The sequence below is a fragment of the Lepidochelys olivacea genome (assembly GCF_965140295.1).
Source record: "Lepidochelys olivacea isolate rLepOli2 genome assembly, chromosome: 10".
NCBI lineage: Eukaryota > Metazoa > Chordata > Testudines > Cheloniidae > Lepidochelys > Lepidochelys olivacea.
In genome coordinates, this window is record NC_140420.1 from 54,924,955 (window position 1) to 54,951,512 (window position 26,558).

Here is a 26,558-nt window from a genome sequence, read left to right on the forward strand (position 1 = left end):
GCAAATGGATTGTGTGTATGTAGTATTTTTAAAGAAAGTTATTTTAAAATAGCTATACACTGTTATAACATGCAAAAATAGTGGTGTGGGAAAATCATGCCACTGACTTGTGCAAAACAATTTCCTTATCCAAATTGCTGCTCATCTCATCAGTATCATTTCCAGAAGGAGGAGAGGATAAAGCCAGGAAAAGATATTGTAAGCATATGTTAATTGATTGATCAGCCACCAACTGCTGACTTCATTACCTATGGTATTAATTGCAATTTTCACAACTGACAGCCTTTCAAAAAGGATGTGGGGAAATGCACAAACTAAACAAATTATTAGTAATCACCTGCCCCATAGTGTTTTTACAATAACTAGTTCTGATCCCTTTGTTTACATAAAGAACATAAAGGTGCCCATTTAAACACAAAAGAAATAATATCTGAAAACATGCTCCACCCAGTTGGCATGCATAAATCTGTGAGCCAGGAATTCTGAGTTTCTAATCGTAGCTTTGACACTGGCTCACCCTCTCTGCTTTAATTAGGTCACTTGGGGCAAATTTTCAAAGGTATGTAGGTGTCTAAAGATGCAGATGGGCACCTAGTGGGATTTTCAAAAGTGCTTGAGCAGGTGCCTAACCTGCTTTGATGCTTTTAAAAATCACATTTGGAGCTTGTCTGTATATTTAAGTGTCTAAATACCTTTGACAATATGGCCCTTAACATCTCTGTATCTCATTTTTACCATCTGCAAAATCTACCTCATAGGGTATTGCAGGGATAAACTAGTTAATATTTGTAAAAGGTGAAAAGCTAAATAAAAATATTGACCGTGGGCTGGACTCCGCTCTCATTTACAGTCATTCTACATTGGTATAACTACTGATTTCAATTGACTTATCATGATTTGCATTAGTGTGAGAGAGAGGAAAATCAGGCCTGAAAACATTCCACTAATTCATTCTCCAGCATTTAGTCAAAAGTAAAAACAGAACCTTTGTATACTGGATCTGACTTACCTAGGATATATGCTTTGTCTGAGTAACACAAGTGGAACGCTTTTGTCTTATTAGATGTCTTTTGTAACAATGCAGTCTGTCGTCTGTTTATATGGTGCCAATGACCATTAAATTAAACACAGTATTTGAGGATAGCATAAATTTAATCCAAAGTACTCTTGCTGTATTTCATTTCAGCCTTGGGCATATTTGGAGAATGTTTTCAATGTGATTTCCCCACCATCTCTTCCTATCACAACTTCTTCCTTTCTTCAACTTCTGGTTTTGCAAGTAGGGTTACATGGAGAGGATGGACTTGCAATTGGCTCTGAAAACCTCCAGAGTTATCCATTATCCCTGTATCCTCCTACATATGTGCGTTCAACCTGCCTTAACACATACACTCCTGTTTTAACAGACACTTTCTTTACAGGTCGACTGAACTGGTGGTCCACAGTGTGCACAAGTTGCAAACGTCTTCTTCCATTGGCTACAACAGGTGATGGAAACTGCCTTTTACATGCTGCCTCATTAGGTAAGGAAATGTCTGGATTAGCTGCTTCTGCTACATAAAACCTTTTCTTGAAGGTTTGCTACTTTCCTCTTTTTCCGTCATAGGTTTTTCGGGGCAAAGGCTTTTTGCTAAAAGGGTGCCTCTTTGGGTACATCCACTCTGCAAATAAAACCCTGCAGCAGCTAGTCTCAGAGTCCAGGTCAACTGACTTGGGCTCATGCTTTGGGGCTAAAAATAGCAGTATAGATGTCTCGCTTGGGCTGAAGCCCAGACTCTGAAACCCAGCAAGTAGGGAGGGTCTCTTTTTAGCCCTGTAGTGTGAGGCCCCCATGCCTGAGTCATTTGACCTGGGTTCTGAGACACTTGGTCACTGTTTTTTTTTTCTTTGTTCTGGAGGATGGTTTTGCAGTGTAAACATACCTTAATATAAGGCTGATACACTCTATTCTTCAGCTTCTCCCTGTAGCAATGTTTGCGATAAGTATCTATCTATACACGATGAAGGTAGAAGTTTTCAGCTTGCTTTGTAAAATGGAGTTGAAACAGCAAGATAAAACCTAGCCTCTAAGCTAGTGTACATTTTCTATAATGGGCCTGTTGCCTTCTGTGGGATTTTGGCTGCATCATAAACACAGGTTCAAGCCCATAATCCTCTGGTGTTTGTTAAACGTGCATCCTACTATCATTAAGACTACAAATGCAAATATTCTTGGTGTGTCCCGTCTTTGGAAAGGATAATTGTACGGGTAAGAGAGATTAAGGTAAATTACATTCTTTCCTATGTATTTACCATTGATTCAAAGCCACTGCAAACTTTTGTACAAAGGGCACCAAAAGAAAGCCCTGTGACTACACACTTGGAAGTGTAATATGCTGTTTATTTCCTAATAATCGCTTTTGTGCTGAAATAGTACACCAGTAAGACTCAAAAAAGTGACCTTTCTCTTAAAAGTATGGTTATTTTGTAATCATTTTGCAATGTCATTTTGTTTTTGAAATATAAAGTAAGAAATAACAAGAAAACAGATTTGAATACTCTCAAAGTGTCTTATAAATAGCGTTGTTTATCCAATTCATCTTCGCTACAAGGGATTGTAAATTATTTACAGCAATTGGTCGGGGCATTTTGACTTGCACACTTTGGAACAAAAATATTTAATGCCAATGGCTGGCAGCATAATAAATTAAACATGGCTGCCTACGGGTCCTTGTCATGGTGAGATCTCTGACTCTTTTATTATAGGTTACTATTCTCACGTACATGACGACATATATTTTTGTTATCTTAAGAGTTTGGAAGCCTATGGCTGCTTGTATTTTTAGGCTTCCAATAGTCATGAGTGCCTGACTCTTTACTGGGACTTAAATACCAATGGACATGTATCATCTCTGCTGTATGACAGTGCAAGCCTGTGGGTGTCTGTGTTTGAGATAGCCACAAGTGCCTGTCGTTATCCTTAGCACTCTGATGCCTGCACATTCAATTAACTTTGGAGCTAAAATGGAGACCTGTGCATTGAATGTTCATTTCCTTATAGCAACGTTGAAGTCATGCAAAAACAAAATTCCAGACAACTCAAAGCCGTAGTCATTTCTTAACCAGACTTTAAACTTTGCTAGAATTCAGCATTATTCTTCATTAGCCTATTGAGGCTGACAATTTTCATTAGGAAAGCTTGAAAGTAATGAATAGGAATCATTAGCTAGTAAGATTTATAATGTGCACTGCTTTTTTCTTTTTTTTGAGCAATGTTATTTGTGTTTTATGCAACTGATTGTTTCTATTTCATAACTGGATCTTTGTTATTTGCTGCATTTTTGCGCTCTAGGGATGTGGGGATTTCATGACAGGGACCTTGTGTTACGTAAAGCACTCTACACCATGATGAGAAGTGGAGCTGAAAGGGAAGCATTGAAGAGAAGATGGAGATGGCAACAGACACAACAGAATAAAGAGGTCTGTGTGGCCTAGAGAGTTTAAACCATTGTGTAGCTGATATAATTTAGGGCAACATTTTTATTCCTACCTCTGAAGTTCTATGAAAAAGCTTTTGCTCTTACCAAATTTCTTGTGCATCTATTTTTCACACATAGACAAATATTTCTGCACGAAAATCAGGAATGCAAAAGCAGATGAATGTATACACCCAAAAAGTTATATGTGCATAGCCTTACACCTACAAAATCTAAGGCTGGTTTCGGGTCACCTGAACATTTGGGGCTCCAAATTTAAATATATTATTTATGGAGGTATCAAACGATTAAAGAATAATCACAATTCATTGTGAGATATAAAAAAGTTTTTTTTTACATAACTGCACTCAAAAACAGAACAATGTAAAACTTTAGAGCCTACAAATTGAAGAATGAAGGGCCATACGAATGTTTAGCGCATCTGGCACATAAATACTTTGCAACACCAGCTACAACAGTGCCATGCAAATGCCTGTTCTCACTTTCAGGTGACGTAAATAAGAAGCAGGCAGCATTATCTCCCGTAAATGTAAACAAGCTTTTTTTGTCTGAGTGATTAGTTGAACAAGAGGTAGGACTGAGTAGACTTATAGGAGGTGAATTGAAAAATACTAGTTCTTTACTTTCTTTTTTACAGTCCAAGTATTTGCAATCAAAAATAATAATATAAAGTGAGCACTATACACTTTGTATTCTGTGTTGTATTCTGAAATCAATATATTTGAAAATGTAGAAAAACATCCACAAATATTTATAATAAATTTAAACTGGTATTCTATTATTGTTTAACAGTGCAATTACAACTGTGATTAATTGTGACTATTTTTGTAATCTAGTTAATTTGTTTTGTGTTAATTGCATTCATTAACTGTGATTAATTGACAGCCCTAATTATCTACTGAAAATTACATTACAAAAAAATGAAAACTGTAGATTAAATCATGAAAGAAAAGAAAATGTCAGTTAAGGACCAAATCTCTACCCTGAGAAAATTGACCATATTTTGAAATATGTATTTTAACTGTAATCCTCAAGTAGAGTAAAATTAGACACCTCACTTTTTCCCCCCAAAAATTTCATATCCAAATATGTGCTGGAAAAAGCTGTGTTTGAGGGCAAAGCCTTCCCCCATTGGTATGGAGGACCAGGCCTGCTGCAGATCCACTAGCAATGGGGCCAGATATCTGAAGACCTCATATGGGCTCCACTATTGCAGAGGGTAGGAGTGATCAGCAGTGGAGTTTGCCAAGGAAGGAGTAGGGCCTGTGTTTTCTGCAACTAAGCAGATCCACCAGCTATTTACATTCATACTCATGCAGCAGAGGCACAGAAACCACACGGGCTACTGCAGTCTCTGATGCAGTGGCTGCTGTTGAGCAGCTCTGCTAACGATATTTTATCGCCTTCCAAAGTTCCCATGGAACCGTTTCACACCCAATGCTCAAACCTTTCCAACAGCACCCAACTCGGTTTCCCAAGCTGTGTGCGGGAGCAGGGTTTGCCCTTTTGTGCATGCCTCTGCTCACCTGACCAAAGTGAGGAGGTTCAGCAATTCCTCCAACGTAGTCACGACAAATGTGAAATCATGTGGCCAATTGCTGAACACAAAGATAGTTAGTTTTAGGATTTAGTTCTTGCCTTTATCTACACACATCCAAAATTTTAAATAGAAAGGCCCTTTCATTTAAACAAAAAGTCATTCTGCCTGTGGTAAGGGGATACAGAATTCTTCTTTTATATCAGCTCATCAGGGAGCTGCTGGCGTTGCTTTGCTACCTGGAAAGCACAGGGGAGCAGCACCAGTTCTAATTAGGCTGTTGAAAGAAAATAATCAAGAAAACTCTAGAAATTTGAGTAGTAGCACCTTTGGATAGCTTAGCTGCTGTCGCATTCAAAGCTGTGAGGTGCTGTTCTAAGGTTCGTTCTTCTTTTCTCTCAGTGTGAGAATTTATGCTCACATGGCATTCCATCAACGGCAAGACATAGTGCAGATGAATTAAATCAATAATTTTCCAAGTACTCCAGCATAAATGTTGGCCGTACACAGCTAGCTGAACATGACCAAATAGTTTTGGCTGGTATTTGTGCTATTCATATATGTATTTTCCCTGCTTGCTATTGGCAGCAGCACTAAAGAGAGCTGCAGAACTGAATTACAGCACTAGTAAGAATCTTATATGCCCTTCCTGACGCTGTCAATGGGAGACAGTTGAGCTACCAGCGGCCAGGCATCCTCTAGTCTGCCTGAAAACACAATGGACCGAGGTGCCTACCTGCCCTTTGTGCCTTCGGAAATCTCTCCCTCCAATCTCCAGGGGAGCGGGAGAGAAGGTGTCACAAGTACTGCTGTCCCTGGACTATCAAGAAAGATCTTCAAAGTAGAGCAAGGCAAAAAAATGTCAATAGTTTAGTCACCAAAAGTGCCATATCGGTCAACCCAAAACTATTTGCAAATTTGTGTCAAGTTCATGAAATAAATTTGACTGAACTGAAAAAATGTTAGTAATGCCAAAACAAAACATTTCATTTTGACCTGACAAAAAATGTCAGGCATTTTGACAAAAGCAAAGGAGGACTAAATTCACAAAATGTTGGTGGAGAGAAGAAATTCCCTCGTAACATTTAGCCACTGGTTTTGGTACTCTTCTGAGATGTGGGAGACCTAAATTCAACTCCCCCTCCCCCACCTCACCTCCTTTGTCTGATATGGAGAAAGAATTTGAACTTAAGTGTCCTATGTTACTGGTGAGTGCCCTCACCACTATGAGAGAATTTGGTATGTGGCTTTCTCAGTCTCTCCCATTAAAGCTGTTTACATGTTGTATCAAGTAGTCATCGGAGTGAGGACTTGAACTTGGATTTCCTATACGCTAGCTGAATTCCCTATCCACCAAGCTATGGAGTTACTCTCACCCGCTCACTCTTTCACTGGCCCACGAAGCAGTCATTGTCATCATGAATTACTATGAATTTCCACTATGAGTGACAATGAATAGTCATTGGGTCAGTAATAAGATCAAAGATCCACAATGGCACCGGAACCTGAGAACCAAAATGGAAGGAATTTCACATGCATGTGAGATGACTGGATGCCTCGCTACCCAGTTAAACAAATGCTTGGGGCACTTTTGCAGAAGCGAATTGAGAGCCTCCAGCTGAAAATTTTATTCAAAATGTAGTAGCCGTCTTTGATCCGTTTTGATAATTTGGTGCTGTTTGATTTGAAAAAGTGATACTGTAATATCCCAGGGCAATTGCGTGTCTTATTCAAATAGCACTAAAAATGAAACACAGCATATGTTAGTGGGTCATGATGTCTACTGTCTGAGACTGGTGATATTTTTAACATCCTATCCTGAAATATACTCTTCTCTCCCCTAGTCGGGTTTAGTTTATACAGAAGAAGAGTGGGAACGGGAATGGAATGAACTGCTTAAACTGGCTTCAAGTGAACCTCGCACTCATTTTGGCAAAAATGGAGGCATGGGTGGTGGGTAAGTTGGATTGTAACAGATTATTTTATCTTTTGCTTCTGTTGGATGGTTATACTAGCACATGCACTAGGCTAGTACAAATAAATGAGGAATTTCCTGGAACACCATTCATCTCACTGTTGCATTTTTCATGTTGTACGCTAGAATACTTACTCTGTAATAGTGCCCGTCATTTTATTGCAGCCTCCGAATACAATGATTGATTCCAGCTGCTCAGATAATTCCAAAGTACCTGTCTGTGCAGCCATGCAGAAGAACCAGGGCTCCACAAGCCCCAGTTTCTTGCTCTCTGGAGGCAGTGTGGAGGCAGTAGAGTCCGGACCCAGGGAGATGGAGGGTGTGTGCCTTTCATCATTCAACAATGATGTCCCTGGGTTATTAAACACCAGCCAGAAAAATAGCCATTACCTGGACCTTGGGGTTGATGCATGGAAAGTAGAGGTGGGTAGAAAATAAAAGATCTTCAGGACTCCATCAGAGAATCCCTTGATGTTGTTTTAGAAGGTTATAAAGTCGTGCTCATTTGTCATCGTTTCACAACGCCTTATGTCAGATTCCTAATGATGATTTTTTTTACAGGAACGGCTTGTCTAATAAGCGAGATTATATGATGGGTTTGCCTGTGATAGCAGGGAATTGGACTCAATCCAGGAGGTGTCTTCCAGTCCTATTTCTTATGTTCCTATGTTTGTCCATAACTCTGTGTTGTTCAAAACAGGGCAAGGCCTTTGACTTGCACAGAACTTGATATTTGGATGTGAGAGGTGCCAGCTGGTTCAACAGGTCATTAAAAGGTCTTGGTCCTATAGTGCCCTGCTGAGATGGCTGACCTGGGGAAAGTTAGCCAGCACTTATGGAGGTTACTTTCACCACAAGCAAGAGTAATCTCATCAAAAGGCTGCATAGGAGGCTGTTAATAGGCGAATGCATTCTAATATGAAAGTACCATGTCCCTGCCACTAGGATCAGTGGCCACAAGTCAGGGTTACAGAGGACCTACACAGTGAACTTCTTGGGGTTTTGGGAAGTGGGATTGAGAGCCTCGTTTGGCTGCCTATTTTCTGATGGAAGAGGGAGGCTGAATTTAATCCTATAGTAGTAAATAGGAAAGACATTTGAAATGAACTAGAGAAGCCAATAAAGCAGGGGTGGCCAACCTGTGGCTTCTGGAGCCGCATGCGGCTCTTCAGAGGTTAATATGCGACTCCTTGCATGGGCGCTGATGCCGGGGCCGGAGCTAAAGATGCTAACTTTCCAATGTGCTGTGGGGTGCTCACTGCTCAATCCCCTGCTCTGCCCCAGGTCCTGCTACCCCTTCCCCCGAGCCTGCCATGCCCTCGCTCCTCTCCCCTCCCCACCAGAGCCTCTTGTCCACTGCGAAACAGCTGATTGTGGCGGGCAGGAGGCATAGGGAGGGAGCAGAAGGTGCTGATTGGTGGGGCTGCCGATGGGGGGGTAGCAGATGTGGGGGCTGCTGACATACTACTGTGGCTCTTTGGCAATGTTCATTGGTAAATTCTGGCTCCTTCTCAGGCTCAGGTTGGCCACCCCTGCAATAAACGATAAACCAGTATCCAGTACTGGCACACTTCTTCTTGCAGATCTCTCTTGCTTTTTGCTCACAGGCAGAAAACCTTCTAAGAGCATTGTTGGTAGTGTACAATGGTCATTAACTTTCAACAGTGTCTACTTTTAGAACATTGCTCTTCTTCTAATACGGTCTAATTGGAAAGGAAATACCCAAATCAGACTGAGCTTTCAGCTGTCCAAACTACATACAAATATTTTACATGTTCAGATAAGAAATGAACAATAGATTTTTTTGGACATTAAATTTGTGTGTATTCTATACAGTGTGTATCAGGCTACATCCTTCCCTCATTTACACCTGTGCAAACCCCCAGTGCAGTGAACTGGGTTGCAGAGAATTTAACTCAAAACAGCCATGTGCTTTCACAAATGAAGCAACGTATTATTACAGAGCATGTCACACTTTAAAAAAATCTAATTACGTTCTGAAGGCAGTTGGGTGGCACAGGATATAAGCTGGGGGCAGAATTTGGCCCTACAGAGAAAGTCAGTTGTGATAAAACATATTCCAAAGTACCCAGATTTTTTTGTTTTTGTTTTTGGAAAAACAAAAGGATTTTTTTTGTTTATTTAATAAGACAATACACTACAATAGATAGTTGTAGTCTCATAAAGCCTTTTGAAATCTACACACTACTTGAACTTTGATTCCATGTTGTTACCAAAAGCCCTCAATGAAAATAATGAACCTTTATATTGCAGAGCTTGGTATAGTTTATTTTTTTTCTGTCTCTGTAAACTGTTATAATTCATCTGTAATATAAATAATATTATCAAGCCAGAAAATTATTTAAATATAGTTTTCTCAAATTGAAATTGATTTGCTCTTTGTCCTGTTGAAGTTAACAGTGGGATAGTAGCTAGAAAGGTCACATCAGACCATACACATAAAGTTCTAAGGCCTCATCTGATCTTTCTTACCTGATTTCCAAATGTGTTCCTCTGGATTCATTCTGCAAGAGCGTGGTTGATTGCAGTTACTTTGATTAAACTCTGGAGATTGAATGAAACTGTGTCAGATGGGCAGTTATTGGAAAATATTTTCATTACAAGACAATGAAAGTGGGTACAGCCCTCATACTTTGGCTCCCTGGATGGCCATCTCTGTCAATGTAATTATGTACATTTTAGTTAAATTAGCATATTGGAGCATACTGTGGTACTTGATGAGGGTTAGGGTAAGACCAAGTTCTGTGTAACTTACTACCAGCATGTATTTAATTTGAAGTATAAAGAGGTTTCAGTAAAAATGGAAAGAATAATTTATATTTTTAGATATTACTTAAGGAAATAAAACAATATTGTTTGTATAATAATTAAATATCCTTACTGCACAAATGTAATTAGATTCCTTATAGCTTTAGGACTTAACATGAAATAGCACTGAACACTTAATCAAAGTGCACTTGTTCATGAAGTGCAGTATAGTTTTGTTTACAATAGACCGGCCCTGAGAATACAAGAACTTTAATTTTCATACCTGAATAGGGGGGGTGTTAAAACTAAAGCCATTTATTCTCTATTCATTCAGTGCATTCTTTTCTCTAGTTGCTGTTTCCTCTTGAGAAAATTGCATGTTATAAGTAATTAGACGAAGTGGAGGCGTAAACCACAATAAGGATAAAATACCTTTAGAAAAAGTGTTCCTACTCTCCACTGTGTTGAAGCAGAATGTGACATTTTCTCAGCATTTTAACCTTTAGATGTCAGGACTAAGGATTTCGCTGACACAACATCTTTATTTTCAGAAAAATGTTTACTAAGCATAGTGTATATATATTTGTCCTTATATACAGAAGATAACAAAGAATAATTTTGCTCTTCAGTCTTCTAAATCTGCCACAGTCTTTTAAAATGTAGTTCAGTCCACATTTCTACTACAGGCAGGTACTCAACACCAGTTCCCACAACCTCATTTTATCCATCTCATACTGTATGTGTCTCATGGAGCACACAGCTTCAATGTGTTTGGATGTGCTGAAATGGTGGTGGTTGTATTTAACAGAGACACATACTCCTTTTAAAAATTCCCTTTTCAGTAATAAGCTTTTGTGAGCTACAGCCCGCTTCATTGGATGAAGTGGGTTGTAGCTCACGAAAGCTTATGCTCAAATAAATTGGTTAGTCTCTAAAGTGCGACAAGTACTCCTTTTCTTTTTGCAGATACAGACTAACACGGCTGCTACTCTGAAACTTTTCAGTAAGCTTCACCTCCCCCATGGTTTTTTTTTAAAAAGAAGTCTAATACCGTTTGTTAAATCAAATATAATTTAGGTCAAATTGTTGTTAGTTACGTGTATTAGGCATTTCTCTTGTTGGGGATGGGAAAATAGCAATAGGAAATGGTCAACAAATCAGATGTGAATTATAATCCTAATATACTGTTAAAAGAATAGTGAAGACTAACCAAAACTAGCCAAAGAAATTAACCTGTAAAAGTGTATAATTTTAGTACTCACTCCAACCATTCCATTGCCAAGGAAAGTGTGGGCCCCTTAATGAATGAGGGAGGCAACCTAGTGACAGAGGATGTGGAAAAAGCTAATGTACTCAATGCTTTTTTTGCCTCTGTCTTCATGAATAAGGTCAGCTCCCAGACTGCTGCGCTGGGCATCACAACATGGGGAATAGATGGCCAGCCCTCTGTGGAGAAAGAGGTGGTTAGGGACTATTTAGAAAAGCTGGACATGCACAAGTCCATGAGGCCGGACGAGTTGCATCCGAGAGTGCTAAAGGAACTGGCTGCTGTGATTGCAGAGTCATTGGCCATTATCTTTGAAAACTCGTGGCGAACGGGGGAAGTCGCGGATGACTGGAAAAAGGCTAATGTAGTGCCAATCTTTGAAAAAGGGAAGAAGGAGGATCCTGGGAACTACAGGCCAGTCAGCCTCACTTCAGTCCCCGGAAAAATCATGGAGCAGGTCCTCAAAGAATCAATCCGGAAGCACTTACATGAGAGGAAAGTGATCAGGAACAGTCAGCATGGATTCACCAAGGGAAGGTCATGTCTGACCAATCTAATCGCCTTCTATGATGAGATTACTGGTTCTGTGGATGAAGGGAAAGCAGTGGATGTATTGTATCTTGACTTTAGCAAAGCTTTTGACACGGTCTCCCACAGTATTCTTGTCAGCAAGTTAAAGAAGTATGGGCTGGATGAATGCACTATAAGGTGGGTAGAAAGTTGGCTAGATTGTCGGGCTCAACGGGTAGTGATCAATGGCTCCATGTCTAGTTGGCAGCCGGTGTCAAGTGGAGTGCCCCAGGGGTCGGTCCTGGGGCCGGTTTTGTTCAATATCTTCATAAATGATCTGGAGGATGGTGTGGATTGCACTCTCAGCAGATTTGCGGATGATACTAAACTGGGAGGAGTGGTAGATACGCTGGAGGGCAGGGATAGGATACAGAGGGACCTAGACAAATTGGAGGATTGGGCCAAAAGAAATCTGATGAGGTTCAATAAGGATAAGTGCAGGGTCCTGCACTTAGGACGGAAGAACCCAATGCACAGCTACAGACTAGGGACTGAATGGCTAGGCAGCAGTTCTGCGGAAAAGGACCTAGGGGTGACAGTGGACGAGAAGCTGGATATGAGTCAGCAGTGTGCCCTTGTTGCCAAGAAGGCCAATGGCATTTTGGGATGTATAAGTAGGGGAATAGCGAGCAGATCGAGGGACGTGATCGTCCCCCTCTATTCGACATTGGTGAGGCCTCATCTGGAGTACTGTGTCCAGTTTTGGGCCCCACACTACAGGAAGGATGTGGATAAATTGGAAAGAGTCCAGCGAAGGGCAACAAAAATGATTAGGGGTCTGGAACACATGACTTATGAGGAGAGGCTGAGGGAACTGGGATTGTTTAGTCTGCGGAAGAGAAGAATGAGGGGGCATTTGATAGCTGCTTTCAACTACCTGAGAGGTGATTCCAGAGAGGATGGTTCTAGACTATTCTCGGTGGTGGAAGAGGACAGGACAAGGAGTAATGGTCTCAAGTTGCAGTGGGGGAGGTTTAGGTTGGATATTAGGAAAAACTTTTTCACTAGGAGGGTGGTGAAACACTGGAATGCGTTGCCTAGGGAGGTGGTGGAATCTCCTTCCTTAGAAGTTTTTAAGGTCAGGCTTGACAAAGCCCTGGCTGGGATGATTTAATTGGGGATGGGTCCTGCTTTTGAGCAGGGGGTTGGACTAGATGACCTCCTGAGGTCCCTTCCAACCCTGATATTCTATGATTCTATGATTGCAAGGAATATTGACTGAATAAATTATTCTTTTCAATGTACCATACCAAAAATTACTACTTAAACTTATGCATCATCTAAAAGGGAAAAGAACTCTTCAAAGAATAATATTTTTGTCTGACAGTGACGTGTACCTACCAGTTATTTAGTGTCCTCAAATAATGTGCAGATCAGCCTTTGAATTATAGATGAGGTAATCTCCTTTGGTGCCAGAACTAACTAAAGCATCAAAAGTCACGTACCCATCAAAAGAAAACCTCAGTAACAAATGTGTTTTGATTTTTGTCACCACATCCACCTGTGAGTTAGTTTTATTTATTTGTTTGTTGTGAGTCAAATGCACTTATAAAAAATCTGCAATTGTCTGTGAACCTCCAGGGGTTCTTTGAGGACCTTCTTTTTGTGAGAGCAGATGCTGAGGAATTGAAGTCACAGAGCAAGAAGAAGATAAAGAGAATCGAGGGAAAGCTGTGACTTGAGTTCTTGCCTCCTACACAATAAATCCTGCAGCCAGTTTAAATAGGATAATTAACCATGAAATAGTCCTTGTTTCAGAAGTGATTTGTACACATTGTCCTAAGTGGTCCCAAAAGGAATCTCAGATCATCAAAATCTTTTCATTTATCTTCATGTTGAACCAAAAGCAATAGGACTGAATGGAAAATCCAAAAGGGAACTGCTTCAGTTTGAGAAAAGGTTCTTACATCCTTTATTTTATTTTTAAAAAGGGCCTTAGTCCCCTTCTCTCTCCCCAACCCCCACTTCTACCCCTAATGCCCCTTCATAGATAGTTTTCAGTTAAAGGGCTTTAGTGACTGATTGGATTGTTATGATGACAGTTCCTTCATGGACAGATACTGGGGCCAGCCGAACGCTTGATGTCATGTGATTACATCTTCATACCTTGCTTCTTGCAAAGGGATGAGAATATACCCTGGGAGAAGTGTAATGATTTCATTTAACATCTTTGTCTTTCCATGACTCAAGTAGTTTTGCACTTAAAACAGATTCTGTCAGTGAATAGTATTTTGGCTTTAAAACTAACAGGAATGTTAGCTTCTAATTCAAGACATTGTGGGCTTGATATTGTTAATGTTTTGCTGTCACTATTCTATAAAACCAAATGGTTTTAAGGGTTTTTGTTTTTTTGTTTTTAATCACAACAAGATACTCAGAATCTTCCCATGTGTCATCTTCAACACAAACATGAAGAGGGAAAGTAGGGAAAAATCAGGCACCTAGTTAGGAAATAATCCTTAATGCACAGATGACTCAAAGCTTGAAGCTCCTTGAGTTAAGTCCTAGCAGTATTTCATCAATGTATAGGACGAGCTGTTTGCTACAGCTCGACACATTTCATTTGAAATGGAATTAACCTGAAGAGGGTCACTAACATAGAATCTTAGGACTGGAAGGGACCTTGAGAGGTCATCTAGTCCAGTCTGCTGCACTCATGGCAGGACTAAGTATTATCTAGACCATTCCTGACAGGTTTTGTCTAACCTGCTCTTAATCTCTAATGATGGAGATTCCACAGCCTCCCTGGGCAATTTTTTCCAGGGCTTAACCACCCTGACAGGAAGTTTTTCCTAATGTCCAACCTAAACCTCCCTTGCTGTAATTTAAGCCCATTGCTTCTTGTCCTATCCTCAGAGGTTAAGAAAAACGATTTTCCTCCCTCCTCCTTGTAAGAACCTTTTATGTACTTGAAAACTATCATGTCCCCCCTCAGTCTTCTCTTTTCCAGACTAAACAAACCCAGTTTTTTCAATCTTCCCTCATAGGTCATGTTTTCTAGACCTTTAATCATTTTTGTTGCTCTTCTCTGGACTCGCTCCAATTTCGCCATATCCTCCCTGAAATGTGGCACCCAGAACTGGACACAATACTCCAGTTGAGGCCTAATCAGTGCAGAGTAGAGTGTAAGAATTACTTCTCGTGTCTTGCTTACAACACTCCTGATAATACATCTCAGAATGATGTTCGCTTTTTTGGCAACTGCACTACACTGTTGACTCATATTTAGCTTGTGGTCCACTGTGACCCCCAGATCCCTTTGCGCAGTACTCCTTTGTCAAGGTTCCTCCCCCACTCTGAACTCTAGGGTACAGATGTGGGGACCCGCATGAAAAACCTCCTAAGCTTATCTTTACCAGCTTAGGTCAAAACTTCCCCAAGGTACAAAATATTCCACCCGTTGTCCTTGGACTGGCCACTACCACCACCAAACTAATACTGGTTACTGGGAAAGAGCTGTTTGGACGCGTCCTTCCCCCCAAAATACTTCCCAAAACCTTGCACCCCACTTCCTGGACAAGGTTTGGTAAAAAGCCTCACCAATTTGCCTAGGTGACTACAGACTCAGACCCTTGGATCTTAAGAACAATGAACAATCCTCCCAACACTTGCACCCCCCCTTTCCTGGGAAATGTTGGATAAAAAGCCTCACCAATTTGCATAGGTGACCACCGACCCAAACCCTTGGATCTGAGAACAATGAAAAAGCATTCAGTTTTCTTACAAGAAGACTTTTAATAAAAATAGAAGTAAATAGAAATAAAGAAATCCCCCCTGTAAAATCAGGATGGTTGATATCTTACAGGGTAATTAGATTCAAAAACATAGAGAACCCCTCTAGGCAAAACCTTAAGTTACAAAAAAGATACACAGACAGAAATAGTTATTCTATTCAGCACAATTCTTTTCTCAGCCATTTAAAGAAATCATAATCTAACACATACCTAGCTAGATTACTTACTAAAAGTTCTAAGGCTCCATTCCTGGTCTATCCCCGGTAAAGACCAGCATATAGACAGACACACAGACCCTTTGTTTCTCTCCCTCCTCCCAGCTTTTGAAAGTATCTTGTCTCCTCATTGGTCATTTTGGTCAGGTGCCAGCGAGGTTACCTTCAGCTTCTTAACCCTTTACAGGTGAGAGGAGCTTTCCCCTGGCCAGGAGGGATTTCAAAGGGGTTTACCCTTCCCTTTATATTTATGACATCCTTCCTAGGCAGTCATTTCCCATTTTGTATGTGTACAACGGATTGTTCCTTCCTAAGTGGAGAGCTTTGCATTTATCCTTATTGATTTCATCCTATTTACTTCACACCATTTCTCCAGTTTGTCCAGATCATTTTGAATTTTAATCCTATCCTCCAGAGCACTTGCAACCCCTCCCAGCTTGGTATCGTCCACAAACTTTATACGTGTACTCTCTATGCCATTATCTAAATCATTGATGAAGATATTGAACAGAAATGGACCCAGAACTGATCCCTGCGGGACCCCACTCATTATGTCTTTCCAGCATGACTCTGAATCACTGATAACTACTCTCTGGGAACAATTTTCCAACCGGTTTTGCACCCACCTTATAGTAGCTCCATCTAGGTTGCATTTCCCTAATTTGTTTATGAGAACGTCATGCGAGACCGTATCAAAAGCTTTACTAAAGTCAAGATAGAGGTATACATTGACCTAGCTCTGACTGTACAGACTTTTACAAGACCCCTATGTGGCAAAACTACTTAGAAAAAATTGTAATAAAATATTGGTTCACAAACTTTTTCATTGAATGCCCACATATTCATGGGGAGATTTCCTTGTAGCCCACCTTCACTCCATACCCAGAGTCTCATACCACTGTTATAGCAACTATGGTAATTGCACACAGTGGACAATTAATATTAAGGGAATATTGAATATATTTGTAACTGTCTGATAATGAGTACTAACATCTGGAAACAATGAGGTGAGCCAACACCATATGACAAGCCAGCCGTCCACAGATCATCAGCAAGTCCTGCATAGACCACAAGTGACCTACAAATGCATTTGAGGACCTCTGCAATAAAATATGTAGAGCTGGTCAAATGTTTTGACAATTTTTTCTTTTAAAAAAAAGGTTTAATTTCAACATTTTTCATTTTTCTACAAAAATACGTTCGGTTCTGAACTGTAAATACAAACAGAGATTTTTATTTCCTCCCTCGTCTCTGCACATGACTCCTGCACTATATCTGTGCCACCAGGCGCTGAGGCACAGTGTAGCGCAGGCTGCCATAAGCAGCCGTATACAGCTCCCTTTGCAAGCCCTGTCTTAGGGGGCAGGTGAGGGGAAAGGAGCAGGAGGGGGATATTCCAAACTGAAGATTTTACATGGCTCCAGAAAGGGAATTGGCCTATAGGCAGACCTCAGCAGGCTACTATAAATTAGAGTACCCTTAGTGTTGCTCTGATTTATATCAGAGGCAGTATTGGTCCCTGGAGCAATCCAAAATCCCAAGAGTATAAAGGTGACTTAAAGCCACCTTTGTAGCTTCTGCCCCTTTGCTGCATCTACTGTGCTGCATTTCCTGCATCTCTACTTCCTTCTGTGTAAATTTGAATAAAGACTTCTTTGGTGTCTAGGTTCCTAATAGTCACCAATTTTAGGAGCCAGAATCAGTCCATCACCAGGAAAGGACACACAAGTGATCTATTTGAGTAGCTTTAACAGAGCTAGTGTTCAATGTGAACACTCATCTCAATCCAGAACAGCAGCCATTTTTTGCATTCCATCATTTCACAGGTGCACGTTTTTTTAAAATTCAGGATCCAAGCATTTCTTATGATTTTTCAGCACTTCTAGTCCCAGACAAAACAGGGAAGTGAATTAGTCTTTTTTTTTTTTTTAATATGAAAATGTGACCATTTGATTTTGGGGGAAAGCTTGAGGTCACGTCTTATTTTATCAGAGAATTTTGCTCATCCACTTGCTTACACAAAGTTCTTAATTACTGTAGTAAATTAACTTTTTTTTTATTTTAATTGAGGCATTAAGGGGCAGAAAATCATTAAGATTATGTTGGTTTGTTTTGTGGCCTAAAGTTTAGCTGGTTTATTGAAAAGCAGTTTAAAAGCAAATCTATAAAATGTGTCCACATATTTACCTATCTGAAGAATGTGACAGTCATGAAGGAGTGCCCAGCATATTTTAGACATAAAATACACACACACTGTATGTCAGACTGAGTAAGAATCATTCAAACATCACTGCAGAGAATTCTTGCATCCTCCAGGGTGACAGGATCACATACACAGCCACTCAACCAGGGTATTGTCGGTATGAGTAGGAGCAAGTTGGGAGTTTAAAAATAAATTCTTTTTTTGAACTTTTGCTGATGTTGACAGAGAAAACAAAGGAGTGGTTAAAAGTGTATGTTAGCATAAGTGTTTTATGTAGAGCAGCTCATATCCTTGGATTGAGTCCATTTATTTTGGAGAATATGATAAACATCTCTTCCTTGCCCCAACCACCTTTCCAAATTCTTGTCTAAGTATGTCATATTATTCTGATCATTTAGAAAAAAGGACCTTAGGGGAATTATCTCATTGGCAAGACAACAAGACAGAGAGGTCACTTTGCTACAGTCCATGTCATCTTGTTCAATTTGAGAAATTGCCTCCTTTGTAATAATTTTTCAGTGTATATACATATTTATATACATATTGGTTTTCTCCATTGGGAGATGAAGACTCTCTGGAATGCTACGTAACAATCCAGGCTATTAAAACCTCCAATACTCTTGCTGGTCAGGAATTACGTTTGCCTTCCACCCCTATGCTCTAGCACACCTGGCATACTTGTCACAAGACATTTTTCAGTTTCAGTTGAAAAATACAAAAAGCTAAGTGATTTCTTTTAAAAAAAATCACCATTGATGGGCATGTTAGAGATTTAACTCAGAATACCAATGACTCTAATAATTATGAGGAATTAAACCAAAAACTTGTAAAGTAAACCCAGCTTAAAAGAAATTTGGTGTTGAGTGGATTGTCTATGAGTAAAAGAATCTGAGTTTACATGGTACAAAGACCATTTGGATGTTCCTCTGTCATCTTCCTGAGAAGGCCAGTCTAGTAATGCTTCTGCAAACAGACACATTACCCTGACGATGGTCTAAGTGTTCAATCATTTTTTGACTGTTAAATGCGGAGTGACCACAATGACCTTTGATTTTTTTTACATTTTCTTTCGGTGGTCAGATTAGTTCTGTAATTCATACATATGAATTTCTTTCTATCCCTTGGTATTTGGAGAGCAAATGCCAATGGGAGATTAGGTAAAATAGCCTCAGAGGGAATAGATATTTTAGTGCTATATTGTATTTTGTAGTTACTACTGAAATTTGTATTAGAAGTTTTGTATTTTGCTAGAAGTAAAATTTGTAAAACAATCACTAATTATGGTCTTTTCAGTTTCCTCAGAAAATTATACACTTGAAGTTCATGTATTCTTTGAGAATATCATGATCTATATTAGTGACAGTAATATTAGTTGTATCCAGAGGCCTCATTCATAATGGAGCCCCACTGCACTCGGTTCTGTTCAAATCTATAAGAAGCAGCTGTGGCCCTGAAGCTATTACAATCTGTGTAATGTTAGAAATAAGATGTAGTAGAAGGAGCTCTCTCTTTGGAGGATGTAAATTTGGATCCAAACCATGCAATGATGTACCCATGGAATATGGTCCCATTGAAACTAAGTTGCATAGTCCCGTTGTAGTCCCATGCAAACGTAAGAGGCTTTTCAGGATCCAAATATTGATTAGTAGGGTGTTGCTGTAAGTCAGAAGATGTAATCTTTCCGTTCACATTTATGGCTGGGCTGGAGTCTGTAGTGTAAGATCATATTCTAGGTTATACATTTCAGGTGGGAGGTTGGGTGCATGATGTAGATCTGCCAAGGACTCCATTTTGGAACAATTGTAGGGAAAAAATGTGTCTGGTTCCTGTGGGTAAATTTGTCATCATTTCTATACAGTCTCTAAACAGCTAGACACAAATCCTCAGCCAAGGCAGAGGAACACATAATGCAATTCAGGGGAAGTGCAGGAGGGAACAAAGGTTGCCATTGAACACCTCTGATTCAAGACCAGCTGCAAGCAAGGCCACTTCCCTGGCATAATTTAGACCAATCTGAAGGCTGAACAAAGTGATCCCAGCAGTCAGTGATCCCCAGAGACCAATATGGCAGCCTGGAATCAGGAGAGCTTTAAGAAGCCCTGCAGATGCCTTCTTATCAGCAGCCACACCCCTTATGGTGGCAACAGGTGTGGATTGGTGTAGGAGCTATTACAGGTGTCGACTGGCTGTAGGACCACTTTGCAGCAGCAGTTTGGCATAAGGTAACTGCAGTGCAGCACAGGTGCCAGGTCTGAGGGCAATATCCTGTGAGGTTGCTGAGTGCCCTCAACACCCATTGAAGATAATGGTAGTTGAGAGTTCTTAGCATGCCTCTCAGGATAAGGTGCTAGTGAGCTATGATATAATGAACAATAAATAGTATGATTTCATGAAGAAATATCTTGCCAACAAACTTGACTGTTCTTATTTTATAGAATTATAAAAATAGTGAGTGAAGTTAAAGCATCTGATATAATATACAGTATTTGCATTTTAGTAAAATATTACTCTCAACTACCTTTAATTGGCTTGGACATAAGCACTGTCACATAGACTGAAAATTAATTGAAGGACCTTAAATAAAATGTAATGATGAATGGCAATGTATCCAGTTGAGAGGACTGGCTAATTGACTACTACATGGATTCTTGTTAGGCCTAAGTATTTTTCAGTATCTTCATTAATCTTCAGCAAAATCATGAAATTCATGGCTGCTGGTAATGAGGAGGAGATCTGAACACAGTAATTACCCAGAAACAATACAACGTGTCCAAGAGAATTTGGAGAAGTGTGCGGACCATGACAAAACGAGACTGAATGTGGGAAAAATGCGAGCTGTGGGCTTTCACAGATCCACAGGTCTGCTCTATGCCCTAGCCTGTGACCGGTCCCTCGGGATGACCCCTTAAGTATGCCGGGCCCCAAAGCCCTATGCAGTTCCATTGGGGCAGGACTCCAAAACTGAGCCTTCAGATGCCAGTGAACCCTGTCTACCTTTGTGGCTCCCAGTAGCAAGTCCAGCAAAGCCAGACTCCTCTGGGAGGCTTGTACTTTACTCCTTCAGGGCACAATGCTCCCAGTAAGTATTTGCAGCAACAGCAGGCAGCTTTTTCAACACAAGATAATTGATTAGTCACCTGGCATACAGAATCTGAAAGTCCTCAGGTTAGCATGGAGTAACAAAGGTTAAGACGGAGTTGAGCCTGGCCAATGTCAGGGCTCTACCCAACCAAGCTGCAGTAGAATCCATTTTGGCCCAGTCTCTCTGTCCCTTTGTTCCATGGGGGGAGGGGGGAGAAGGGGTGCACGTGGGTGCTGTGTCTCTGTGAGCTCAGCTCTTAACACAGCCACTTGACACCTTTCCCCTTTGTTCTCCTGCTGGAGGCCTTTGCTCAGCTTCCTTGCAGAGGTAAGGAGAAAGAAATCTCCTTCCTCTTAGGTGTTTGTCGGTAGGTGTGGATGTCATGACCACTGGGGTTTCCATTTGTCTCTTCAGTGCCTCCATTCAATGTTAGACTTTATTCAGCTTGTTGAGGATTCTGGTTTCCAAACAGGCTGCTGAGTCACCACCTCATCCCTTCCCTGTATGCTCAGTGCATAGCAATACAAAGCCCAGAGGAATACTGAGGCATGCGTAGGAATCATAAAAATATTACCAACATTTCCAGATTTGTCACAGAGGCAAATAACAGGAGAGAGAAATCTGAACAGTATGAATGGGATTGTGAATATAATTTTTGAAGTGACTTAGTGATGTGATATTGAAGGGGGGGAAAGGATAGTGGAATTTTGATCATACATATAGAGACATCATATCACTTGGCCAAGGAGGTAACGGTCCCTCTCTACACAGCGCTAGTGCAACTGCACCTCCAGTATCGCATTCATGTCTGGGGGCTTCATCCCCTGGGAGATACTGACTAACTGGAGGGAGTTGAGGAAATAATAACAAAAAGGATTACAGGACAGGCCATATTATCTTATGAGGAAAGAGACAAAGAGCTAAATACCGCTGTCATGTTGTCCTAGTACCAATGATTCTCCTAAGGTCCTTTTTGGCTAAGCAATGATTATGGAAGAGACATAACAATCTGCAAATGCTGGAAGGCTGTAAACACCAAGGAGGTAGAGGAATTTAGGAAGGAATAATGAGAGAAAATTGAGAGAGGAAATGTGAATGGAATATCAGGGAAAGCTTTCTGACAATCAGATTGAATAGATGCAAAAGAAAAGTGACATCCACAGTTATAAATTGAGTAGATAAAATACTAGCGTATGTCGTGAAGGGAACAATCTACACTGGTAGGGAGATGGACTAGATACGTTCTAAGAAAAGGAATACTTGTGGCACCTTAGTGATTCTGAGGTTTATATGATACCAGCCCTTCACCTTTAGTCTGCTCTTCATAAATTTTCATTCTACTGACACTCCCTGAATTAGGTGTGAAGATTTTGTGTGAATGTTTTCGGAGGGGATGCAAGATGCCAGGACTATGGCAAGGTTACAATATTTGGACTGCAGCTCCTAGTGCAATGCCCCCACACAATATTCAGTATTCTCTTTTGACAAATGTAATATAATGAAAAATAATATTAAAATGTGTATCTGAATCACTCTGAGCTCATGATTCTGGTTTCCTCTGGAAAGAAATGAGTGAGTGGGTGCCAAAGCAAGAGGGAGTCGTGAGTGAAGAATACGTGCTGCTCTTCACAGTTTTATAGCATGCAGCATGTGTCAATAGCTTAAACACTGATCAGATGTTTCTTTTTTCCTCTGTTAATGCTACTTGTTCATATCGAGCGGTTTGTAAATTTTCCTCTTCTTGTTCTATTACAAAATTCTATCTTGTGTTTAGTTAAAATCAGATTAAAACTGGAAGAAATCTGACCTAAAATAGTGGTACAAGTCTAGTGCATCTATCCTCAGGGTTTTACAGTGAAGTCATTTTCTGGCAATGTTGTATGGTAGTTCAAGTACTATATATGGCAATCTTATCATCACTCTTTCAAAATGAGACTGTAGCATGAATTTGAGCCACGCGTGTTGGGCCCTGATATTCCCATAGATATGTGACGTATGGTATCTAGACTTCAAAAAAGTGTTTTTTCTTTTGTGACTCTTTCTGTTTCCATGAAACAAGTGGAAACAGTCCTAGTGTATACATGAGTAAAAACCAGAAATATGTGACCCTAAAGTTTGATGGGAAATTCTAGACACATTAAGAGAGAAAAGATCTCTTCCTTACCCAGAGAAGAATATTCCTTGCCTTTGAGAAACTTACGATATTACACTAATTCCTTCTGAACTGGCTTTTTGGGAGCATATGTAACTTCTAACACTGATTTGGAGGAAAGAATAGTGATAAAAAATACTTATATTTAGTGCAAAAGGTAGCTTATCTTTGTAGATTCATCCAAAATACTGAGGGAAAAATAAAGGAATATTTAACTGGTACTGCTAGAATTTAGAGTAGCAGCTGTGTTAGTCTGTATTCGCAAAAAGAAAAGGAGGACTTGTGGCACCCTAAAGACTAACCAATTTATTTGAGCATAAGCTTTTGTGAGCTACAACTGCTTGAGCTACTTGAAGTGAGCTGTAGCTCACGAAAGCTTATGATAAATTAAATTGGTTAGTCTTTAGGGTGCCACAAATACTCCTTTTCTTTTTGCTAGAATTTAGAAATTTCATTTACATCTTCTGGAAATGCTTCTGCAGAGTCCATAAAAGTTTACTATATGGTAAATGTGGTCACTGTATATTGAAAACATATCTGAGCTCTTAGTTTGCTAAAAGCTTGTTTTATGTATTTGTAAGCATTTTGGGGCAGGGGCTGTCTTTTTGTTCTGTGTTTGTACAGTGCTTAGCATAACGGGCTCCTGAGCTGGGACCACTTATTATAATAATAGACCATTTAAAATAATCTCCTACTCCAGCCCAACTGTGGGCTCAGAACTGGATTCTGATTTGTTTGTTTATCATATTTAGGTTGTTATAATGTGCCTGTTACCATGGGATCTAAGTACCTTTTTGTGTAAATAGATGCATTTATTTTTGGCACTTCTTCCGACTGACAGATGTCTTTTGCAGTCTAGCTAATCTCACTATAAAAACAACATGAATTGTGAGAGCAATATATAAAACGGTGACATATTTAGTCATAATAAGGTTCCTGCACTGCATGTTGTTGCCACATGTTTTTGACTTCTGAGCTCTGTATAGCATGCAACACATTGATAGTTGTGGAACAGACCCTATTGCCAGTTCAAAATCATTTCTGTTAGGTTTCCTTGTGTTCTTAGATCACCCGTGAATCTTCTGTTAGGACATTCAGTGACACTATTGTCTGTGGTCTGTTCTTTCCTTTACACATGGAGATTAATGCATTGAACTCCCTTTAATACTAACAGGAATTATGGCTGAAGTCCATGTCTTCAGCACCAACCATATGGGGAAATGGACTTTTGCTCAGTGGACCAAAGTGATCAGTATGGAGACTGTAAGCTCTTTGGGGCAGGGTCTGTCTTTTGTTCTGTGTTTATATGCTATCTAGCACAACAGGGTCCTGCTCCACAACTGGGGCCCATAGGTGCTGCCACAAGACAAATTAATAATAATAATAATAATCGTTTTATCTCTCCTTCCTCCACAAACTGGATGTCAGGCAAGGAGCAGCTATACAATTGACTGCAGCCATTACTAATAGCTCACAACCCCACATGGGATTAGTAGCCAATGGATTCACACAATTTGGAGATCCATTGGCTACACATGCCCATAAACTTCCTTGTCAAACAGAGGCTAGAGAGTCTACCTCCATGGTTGTTCACCTTCCCGTTCCACCCCCACATCAATCTACCAGTTCCCACAACATTTTGGGGTTCCCACACCATGAAGATTTCATCCTAGCTGTGTAAGTCCTCACAGATTTAGAACGTACTTTTGTGGTTCTTCTAGTATTTGTTATTGCCCTTTCTCTTTTCCATCTTTCCCTATGATAAGAGGTCATACTGGAGTAAGTTCTTGACTTGAATCCGAACTCTGTACTGTCTTCAGAGTGTAACACTGTGATCTTTTTGGTTGTTTTGCCTCATTCAATAATGAAAGGAATCTCTGTGTTCATGTGTTTAATTTTGCTCAGAGCTATTTGGTGTTTTTACGTTAAGATGTAAAAAAAAAAAAAGGGAGAGAAAGAAAAGGGGATACAAGTATAAAAGAAAAGATCTAATATATTTTTTAGCCTTTGTCGTCTAAGTCCAAATACTCACTCGCTATTTGGAAACAATATCCAAATTTGCCGAGTTAAAGTGTGAGGTCATCCTAAGAAATACTGAAGCAGGTTTGAAATAATCTTCTGGGAGAGACAAAGAGATGGACAGTTTGGAGAAAATGAATAATGGGAAAGTATGTGAACTGGGATCTGTTAAATCTCATACACTAGGAACAAATAACTTCTCAGCAATATTCACTTTCCCCTTCAACCTCCTTCCATTTTCACAGTTTAATTAGCAATCGCAGTAGACTGGGAATCACACCACTATCGCAAGGTAAATTGTGAAGTAAAAAGTGACTTTATTTATTTAATCTTAAATATTAAAATATTTCTTACATTTCTAGAGCCTTTCATCCTAAAAGATGGTAAAATGCTTCACAAACTTCATCTATACAGGGAATATTTCACCTACTCCAGAAATGCAACCCCTCTAGAATAATGTGCACCCACTCGTTAACAGCTCATAGAGCTGCTAGTCAACAGTTTAGGACAGGAAGTGAAGAAAAATGCCATAGGATGAAGTTGATGAGGGAATTTTAGGTAGAAAGAATGTATCCAAATTATTAATTGATCAGGAAATCAGTGTTTACCCCCTGAGTCTTCTGAGGTGTCCCTGGGATCTTTGATTACCACCGATAATCAGCACATCTTTGTTGTCTCATCCAAAAGAAAACACATCCAGCAGCCTAAGGTCTCTGAGTCCACTCCTAACCGCATGCTGGATCATTGGTTCAGTACTAACACAAAGCAAGGATTGCTACTTCCTGAGTACCAGCACCACTTCCTGCTGCATCCTGGTTTTTCCCTAGAGTTCCCTTATCCAAGTAGTAGGAGTAATAGCAGCAGCAGTATTACATAGCGCACACACCACATCTGTCCCTTATGGAAGGTGGTTATAGAGTGGAGTTATAATTTTTGAGAGAAAGGGCAGCCTTTACAGTCATAGGATTTGTGCATGGGGTTGGTATATAGATGAAGGAGACCCTCAAAATATAGAAGTGGAAGGAAAAGTCTTTGGACCTCTACTGATCTGACAATTGAAATTGCCAGTTCATTTTTTTTTCCTCAAAAAATTTAACATTTGCAAAAACTTTCATTAAAAATGTGTTTTTGATTTTTTCCCCAATCTCTGCCAACTAGCACTGTTGCAGTGCCAGGTAGCAGTGTTGCTACCTTCCCTGTCTGAGGTCCTTGTGCACCTTCGTCCCAGCTGTGGCTGCATTTCTCTGTGGCTGTGTGGATGTTCTTGTAAAGCATGTTGAGTTCCATCAGGAAGAAAGTGCACTATCCTCTCGAAATATATGAACTAGATGATATAATTCACAGTACAAAGAGGATAATTCTGCTTCCCCTCCTATACATTAATGTGTGTTCAAGTTGCCATATCACTGAAAGAAAAGAAATAATCTGCCAATTAAGCGAACGTGTATTGCTTAAAAAATTGAAAATATGCATTTGAAAAAATAGATCTAATTTCTGCTAATTAGTTTGATATATTTCTCTCTTTCTTTTGTATTGTGCCATAAATTATTCCTCTAAAT

General features: G+C 40.0%; 1 protein-coding gene across 1 annotated transcript in view; it reads left to right on the forward strand.

The window, feature by feature from the left end:
• Positions 1-26,558, forward strand: part of OTUD7A (OTU deubiquitinase 7A) — a 250,890-nt gene that overhangs the window by 194,637 nt on the left and 29,695 nt on the right. The window contains exons 8-10 of the mRNA XM_084640497.1: positions 1,422-1,523; positions 3,332-3,459; positions 6,858-6,970. Coding sequence (XP_084496623.1) covers positions 1,422-1,523; positions 3,332-3,459; positions 6,858-6,970 — 343 coding nt within the window. The remainder of the gene's footprint in view (positions 1-1,421; positions 1,524-3,331; positions 3,460-6,857; positions 6,971-26,558) is intronic.